At 34.8% G+C, this 8,178-nt stretch overlaps 2 protein-coding genes across 4 annotated transcripts; both read right to left on the reverse strand.

Annotated features, from left to right (window-relative positions):
* Positions 1-249: 249 nt before the first annotated feature.
* Positions 250-1,207, reverse strand: LOC111674245 (rho-related GTP-binding protein RhoU-like). Of its 3 annotated transcripts, none has more exons than XM_023433733.1 (2): positions 1,095-1,207; positions 250-616 (listed from the first exon to the last, which is right to left on the reverse strand). In XM_023433733.1, the coding sequence occupies exon 2, from the start codon at positions 595-597 to the stop codon at positions 328-330; it is 270 nt and encodes an 89-aa protein (XP_023289501.1). In that variant the 5' UTR covers positions 598-616; positions 1,095-1,207; the 3' UTR covers positions 250-327. The 3 variants fall into 3 exon arrangements, with proteins under 3 accessions (XP_023289501.1, XP_023289500.1, XP_023289499.1); XM_023433732.1 differs by having other exon boundaries at positions 250-632; positions 998-1,179; XM_023433731.1 differs by having other exon boundaries at positions 251-616; positions 998-1,179.
* Positions 1,208-3,534: 2,327 nt separating this feature from the next.
* Positions 3,535-5,730, reverse strand: LOC105698952 (ras-related C3 botulinum toxin substrate 1; the record flags this gene model as incomplete). The annotated part of the gene is given in 2 exon segments (XM_023433734.1): positions 3,535-4,977; positions 5,519-5,730. Coding segments are annotated over 2 exon segments (515 nt in total), but the record flags the coding sequence as incomplete, so codon positions are not given.
* Between the last annotated feature and the right edge of the window lie 2,448 nt (positions 5,731-8,178).

The raw sequence follows: 8,178 nt of genomic DNA on the forward strand, positions 1-8,178 counted from the left end.
TATACATATACACATATGCATATACTGGCAGCATTGGCATTAATATATATACCCCCTCCATATATGGAACCTAAACTAACACTTGGCACAAAATCCTTAAAAAGCTACTTGCAGCACTGATCACAACTATAAGAACTTATATGCGAATATCAATAACTGTTTTTGATACCATTGAACATTAACTGAAATGTAGTTAATATTACTTCAAAAATATACATGTATGGTATGAAATTTTCACTATGCTAAAACCAGTTAAAATATAATCAAATGGTCTCATTCATTGGTTTAGATTTTCAAATTCAATTTTTAATTTAAAAATATTTTCTGCTAACCATTGTAATTATCGAAAGCAGTAGGTACGTATTCGCCAGGGAAGTCATTGGTCGAGTACGAAACAACCAAGCTAGTTTTTCCAACAGCACCGTCTCCAATAAGAACCACTTTAATTCTCTTCGTAATCAGACCAACGTAGTCTCCAGATTGGTTTTGATTTTGACTTCGATTGGCACCACTGGCAGTGCATTTTACTTGCATCTGCATCGTTTGACCCCCTTTCAATAAAGGTTTGGTCCAATTCGATTGCGATGATGGAGGCATGTCTCTTATTCTTTAGAATCTGGAGAAATTTGGGTCTACAAAATACTTTATACTCGTCATGGGAACAACAGGGCACCTATCACGCGTTCCATCTTTGTGTGCTCGAAGTAGGTTATTTTGATATCAGTAATGACTCTGAGATCGTTGGATAACGGACAGCCACTTTGATTTTCATTGACCCCACGACTCCGATATCTTCAACGCGGGCTCATGTACATTAATCACGACCACGCACACATTAGAAAAAAAAGGAAAAAAATAGAAATAAAAATTAGAAAATAACATCGCTCAGTGCATGTACGCACGAGTCTCCGTTGTCAGTTACTGGCCACAGGTGAGCACGTAACAAAGATAGAAATATCTACCATTTACTTTGGTAGAATAATGATAATAAACTAACCGCATGAGTAAATAAAATATGAGTCCAACAGATAACAGTACAAATCGAAGCACGCTGCACCACGAAGCGGTGGCAGATCAATTAATCAGGTACGTACATGCCGAAAACGAATCACGGAACAGTTTCACGTTTCACCTGCTCAACAATGGAGCCACCTGTTGGACCGCTGCGGCCTTCAGGGGGGTGACACTGCCATGTACACTGGACTCCATCGATGGCTTGCACCTGGTTCGCACTGCCCTCTCCGGCCGCGCAGAGTACTAGCGGCGGGAGCAGCGCGGAATTCGAATCGCTCGNGCAGAACGAAATCAGACTTCGAAGAGTCTTAACGAAAACCAAGGACCGCGACCACCTCAGTCGTCCCACTAAAAAATAGGATCCTTGCGCGCCAAAAGCAAACAAGGATCGGGAATCAGTGCTCCTTAGGATAGCCTAGGCCAGCAGCACTGCCCTCTATCGTTAAGTGCGACTTGCACCAACAGATACTTTATAATGCTTGAAAAAGTGAGTAAATTAATTCATTAAATATTAAAAATGCTTTACGTTATGCGAGAACGAGCGCGCCTAGTATGTTGCTGCCAAGTCGGCACGTTCAGGCGGCGTTTGACTTTCATGTACGATTTTGTTTATTGTAATATGCATAGCGACACACTGTATATAACTCATTCCATTTAATACATCTTTCAATTACTGCTCAGTGAAAAGAAAAATGGAAGGGTTGTGCTTACAATCTAGTATTCTGGTTTTACTAACTTCCAGCAGAAGATACTAGGCTTCTTTCGTGATTTTACAACTTTTTAAGGACAATATTTTGTAACCTAGGGCACATGCTTCTTAAGAACTGTATTCTTGTGAAATTATATTTTTGCAAAGCCTTTTCTTTTAGATTTACGATTTTTGAAAAGTAATATTCTTATAAATGGAATGTACTAGGCGCAAGTTTTTTTACACCGACGGTGTTTTGGGGGTGATATATTATATATCCATGGGAAAACAGTGTTTAACCTGTTAACTGTAGAATTTACTGTAACGTTACGGGTTACCGACGTGTATACACGTCGAATGCAGTTAACTGGTTAAGAAAATTTACTAATTGTCAAAAGAAACATTCTTCTTTATAAGTCACGTCTTGTTTATAATACATCAGTGATTTGAGTTATTATAAATAATTAAAAAGAATGAGGTATAAAGTATATATGTGACCACTATTCTATGTATGCAGAATACTACTGCAGTTTAATTTTCTTAGCGCTATATGAGTGGCTCAGCACATTTAATTCTTCTCCAATTGCACAGCATTTATGGGTTACATAACTTACTTTGCCATGTGTAATTATTACACTTATTGTTTCTTAAATAATGATTAACAATAAAATCGAAATTTTTGTTAAATATGCTGTTATCCGTAATATATTTTTTACATTACAACTATAAAAATGTTGTAAACTGTTTTTGCATATTCGATCATTACCGGTATTTCCAGCACAGCGTTTGGCAAATGCTTAATTCACATTGCAATCTACAAATTATTAATACATTATAAAAAGACTGGTCTACAAACACAGTTTTCATGACTTATCATAAATTATATTATCCAAATATGCTTTGACAATAAAATATCCTGATTGAAGAACTTATGTGTAAATAAATAGTATTACACCGCATATTTTTACTGTTATCGTTGTTACAAAAGGAAGATAAAATTGGAAGACTTAGCAAGATTCTTGGAGACGCTATAATATTCCGTATGGGCAGGCAATTAATAGATTTTCGTCTCTTATATTGAGTTACGATAGTTTTAAATAAGTACTTAAGAAGCTATAAATATTAACGTCATAGTGTGGAACATTAATTACATAACATCATATAATTTTAGAAAATCTATAAACATGTCACAGATCTTTAAAAATGTACATAAATATGCTCAGTATAAGAATGCATTGAATTCCTTCGCAATCAAATACCTTGCGAATAGTAAAATTGACACTTATAGTAAATATTCCTCTCGCAATGAGAAGGCTTAATCCCTTTGGTATGCACCATGTTTTATAAGGTTTCATATGAAATCATTATTTCTAATTATGTTGTTGTTTATCATTAAACCTGTGAACACATTTAAGAGAATACCATAGACATCATTCCCCTCATTATACCGTATATCAGTAATAATGGAAATACAAACTGAGGTGATACAGGGACACGAAATGTCACAGATCTTTAAAAATGTACATAAATATGCTCAGTATAAGAATGCATTGAATTCCTTCGCAATCAAATACCTCGCGAATAGTAAAATTGACACTTATAGTAAATATTCCTCTCGCAATGAGAAGGCTTAATCCCTTTGGTATGCACCATGTTTTATAAGGTTTCATATGAAATCATTATTTCTAATTATGTTGTTGTTTATCATTAAACCTGTGAACACATTTAAGAGAATACCATAGACATCATTCCCCTCATTATACCGTATATCAGTAATAATGGAAATACAAACTGAGGTGATACAGGGACACGAAATGACTACGCGAGATTAACAGTGAAAAACAATAATAATATTTATTCAAGAAAGCATCGGAGCGTCAGGGATACGATGTCATCGCTTGGACGATTTGTACTCGATTCCCCATTTTGCGGGGTAAAAAATGTGCGGAAAGGAAGATCTTTCCCAATGTACTCTCGCGTCCTAAAAACTAATCGTACACGCCAGATGTGCGCACGGAAAATTTTTTGACGCAGAGAACCTTGGCTTTCGCCAATGCCTGCATTCTTAGGCCTGCGACTTCGGTCGCTGGCACAGAATGAAACAAACGGGTGAAAGCACCTGAGAAAAAATATTTTCTAAAGATTTCGGTGAATGGTGGCGGAGCAGTCGCCACACAAATATTCTAAGATTCATATATTTTTTTACCTATAAATCTGTTAAACAAATTTTCAAAGTGAAGTGTTATCATTAATTTTGTTCTGAATTTTTGTTAATTTTATGTGAAGTAAACTACTCACATTTTCAGAGATAGGTAACTATATCTTTGCAAATTTCATTTTTTTAGCGAAGGAATTGAAAATTCGAGAATTTTTATTTACAGATAAAGATCATACTTTTGGAATGCATGGTTTTTTCATATTAGTCTAATCTAAAAATTATAAAGAACAAACTGAACGCGTAAGATATTTTACTGCAAAGTAAACTGATATTAACACGACAAATTTACATCTGGAATAATATTAAGCTAATAACACATTGCGAAAGACAAATAGATTATATTCATATATATATTCATTAGTTCAGAAAAAATATCTCTCGTAGGAACAACTCAATACCACGTTGTGTCGGCGAGAATAGCGGCTTATGATGTTACGGTAAGTCTGAGGTTAAAATATATAATCCTATTGTAGACTGTCGTTTCTTGCGTAAATTCCCGTACAAACCGACAATAATGCAGAACATTATCATTGATGAAGTTCACGAAGTGTTGCATGTAACTTTAAGGTGGCTAAATTTTCAAAAACTATGTGAATGAATATATTCAATTTTATGACTAATCCATGTGCGTCAAGTTGAGTATACAGCTATGCAGTTCATTCAGAATTGTAAATATTTAATGATTATGAAACTGATAGGAAGGCAGCTATGCGTAATCACAGTTGAAAAATCTAAAAAGATAGGTCTAAAAGTCCTAAGGGCTGGTCGAAGGGGACTTTTCGTAGCAACAGAACCATCGCCGCCAGAGAGGAGGAGGTTTCTTGCGTTGATACAGGGAGCTTGAGAAGCTACCTCTTGAGCCTAGGGCGCTAACTATGGCTTGGTCGAACGCTTCTTTAAGATCATGCTGAGTTAATGCCGACGTTTCGACATAATTTACAGCTCCTAACCTTTGAGCTAATTGGTGTCCTTGAACCGTCGTGATCGGTGCTTGACCGTATCTGGCAAGTTGCAGCGTCAAACGTACATCAGATCGCAAATCACTCTTCGTTCCTATCTGAAATAAAAATTTGCAAATAAGTACAACGTAAATGTTAAATAAAATAATTTACATTTCTGGAGGATGTTGTACCAAAAAGAATTAAAAAATCTTTTTTAACCCAAGACCTCATGTATCATTTTTTCTACCTTTTAATTCGACTGAGGTAGACATCCATCCTGCTTGTTTCTCGTTGACAAAATGTTTCTTACCAGCAGTAAAGGGGTTTGTTAGTAGGTGATTTTTTTTTTCTCCCAAGGAAATGAACGATCAATGGCAAATTCAATATCATTCAAGTTTAGTTGCTGAAAACTCCATGTAAAGATAGATGAACAACAAAAGTTGTTACCTTCGAAGTGAAGTATCAGAATCTACTGGGGTAGATTTATGCCATATTCATGAGTTCTAAGGTTATTGGAAAATAATTCTATTTTTCGTGTACATTTTTTTATTCTTTATGTATATCTACCAGAAAATTATGGAGACTTGATAAATGTCCGCAAGCTAATATAATCTCTTAGCTGTAATATAGACTTTAAAAATTAGAAAGTAACTTTACCACAATTATTGGAGTATTGGGGCAGTATTTCCGTACTTCGTCAACCCATTTCGAAGCGACACTGTGATATGAAGAAGGGCATACAATGCTGAAGCAAACTAGAAATACATCCGTTTCTGGATAGCACAGTGATCGTAAGGGGTCGAAATCGTCTTGACCTGCAGTGTCGCATAACTGGACATTAACGGGTTGCCCATCAACGTTCACGACAACTAGAAACAAATATGCTTTTTATAATAATGTTCAAAATGGTTAATATTGACATTTTTCCCTGCACATTTCATCAGTGTGTGCCCTGATGAAGCGAACTATAAAGTTTGCGAAACGTCAACTCATTGGTGACAATGGGCGCGGGTCATTCTCGAAAGCCACCACAATTTTAAGGAACATTTTTTTCCTTTTCGATTCTTATCATACATGGTCATTGTTCTTATACTTATACGCTTTTATACGCAGGAGAAGTAATTAATACCGAATGATTTTCAATTATCTATATAGTGTACTAGCCATGATTTGCAATGTACTTTACACTGTATAATACAAAGGAAAAAAATAAATAAACACCATCATTTATTCAAAAGTAAAAATATAAAATTGATTTAAAGGAACATAAACATTCGTTGTTACTCCCGATTAAGTCTCATAATTACTAGATACGTTAGTACACTAACAATTTTACCTTACTACTAAATAAACATGTTTTCGAATTTTTTTCGAACATATTTGAAAGAGTACTGGAACTATAGTCATTTTTAAAAAAGTATTCCCAGATCTTGTGAAATAACTTTCACATGCATGATTCTCTTCTGAAGTATTTTTTCTCCTACTCTGCCTCGCTTTGACATCGCGTGATTTGTTCATCATTAGTATGAACTTTAAATTTCACGTGAATTTTGTAACTTACTAGCATTCGGCGGGAGTATTTTTCATTAAAGTGAAGTAAAACCCATCGAGAAATTTAATCGATGTCGGTAAAAAGGACCTTTAAATACCTATGTTACCGATGATCGGTACCTATGTACCGATGTTGATAGCTGTGTCGTATTACATTCAATAGTATTCTAAATAGTCCACAGTTTTCGTATAATAATTATAAAGAAATTAAAGTAAAATTCCAAAACTTCCATGGATTCATGATTTGTGATACTCCATCGACAGTAGAGTGCCACGTTGCATCATGTGTGCATCCGGTAAAAAGGATTGAATAGAATAGAATTCAATGTCTTACGGTTTCAACGTAAAAGTGATGAAAGTATAACTTACGTAACCATATGTAACCATAAAAATCGAATTTTTTTCTTATTTTTTAAAATGTGTAAATAAAAAATGTTTCAATTTCACAGAGAGTATTGAGATTCATATTCCTTTGCTCTATTCCTATTCTCGTATTTATTAAAATTTTCAATTCAAATCAATTCCAGCCTTCTTACCGGGCATTCAGTGCCAACCGTGTTACCTTCATCTCAGCACACAAGCTCAAAAGATACTTTTTTTTCCACAGTATTATGTTCAAACATGAGTTTCCCATTTACTAAAGTGTTATAAATTATTGGGAAATTGTCCTAATACTGTCGTTTCTCGCATCAAAACCTTTAATAATTACATATTTATCGAAATATGAGAGCTCGACGCTATTTTGATTCTAGTCTAGACTAAGCCATCAATTTTTGTTTTCCAACTTTTGAAAGTGACAGGATATTTCTTAGGTGCACCGCGTCACGTGCTGAAATTTTAGCCAGTTGGGTCTGATACCCTTGACGAAAACTGAGGCGAAGAGAAACTCCCCCTCCAAAAACAGTGGATTCTAAAAGATTTTTTTTTTTAAGGATTGCACCGAACACTTTAAACTTTAGCACATGCCTCGTGAGTACCTAAGAAATATCCCGACACTTTCAAAAGTTGAATTCTAACAAAATTTTTTGACTTAGTCTAGACTAGAATCAAAATGGCGCGGAGCTTTTATTTTGATCAATATACAATCAGCGTAAGCTCTGATATGAGAAACAAAAATGTTAGAACAATTGCCCAACAATTTAGAATACTCTAGTAATGGAGAAACTGAGAGATTTAATAGATTTTATGGATAACTGATAGATTTGAACATGATAGAGGTAAAAAAGTGTCTTATAAGCTTTTGTTCTAAGACAAAGGTAAAACGAGATCTCGGAGAGAAAATTTAGTTGGCACTGATTACACACTTGGCGGAAGGTGGCACTCTGCGGTCAGAGTATTAAAAATCATGAATCCAGGGGATTTCTCTTTTGCTCGAAAAGTGATTAACTTACCATTTTTTTAAAATAAAACTACATGTTTAGTACACGTACCAAATGTGGTGTAAACTAACCCTATGCAATTTACTATAGTAGTCAATGTAATACGGCACAGCTGTTAATATAAATACAAACGTTGGTAATGTAGCTATAGAGAAAAATATTTTGTACTACATTTTTGTTCCAAGAACGCTTAAGGTACACGCATTACCTGCATCAAATATGCGAACACATTTTTCCCCTTTTTTCGGACGTGAATCTAATTTTCGATAACAATCACGTTTCAAATTATGCAGAGTATTCTCCGGCACTCTCAATTGTTATATTTTGGAGTCTTCTATAAGTAAACAATGGTAAAATATGTGACCATATGTTGGTTCTGGTCTAAAC

The sequence above is a fragment of the Orussus abietinus genome, unplaced genomic scaffold (genome assembly GCF_000612105.2).
Source record: "Orussus abietinus isolate OABI.00-Male unplaced genomic scaffold, Oabi_2.0 scaffold1203, whole genome shotgun sequence".
Lineage (NCBI taxonomy): Eukaryota > Metazoa > Arthropoda > Insecta > Hymenoptera > Orussidae > Orussus > Orussus abietinus.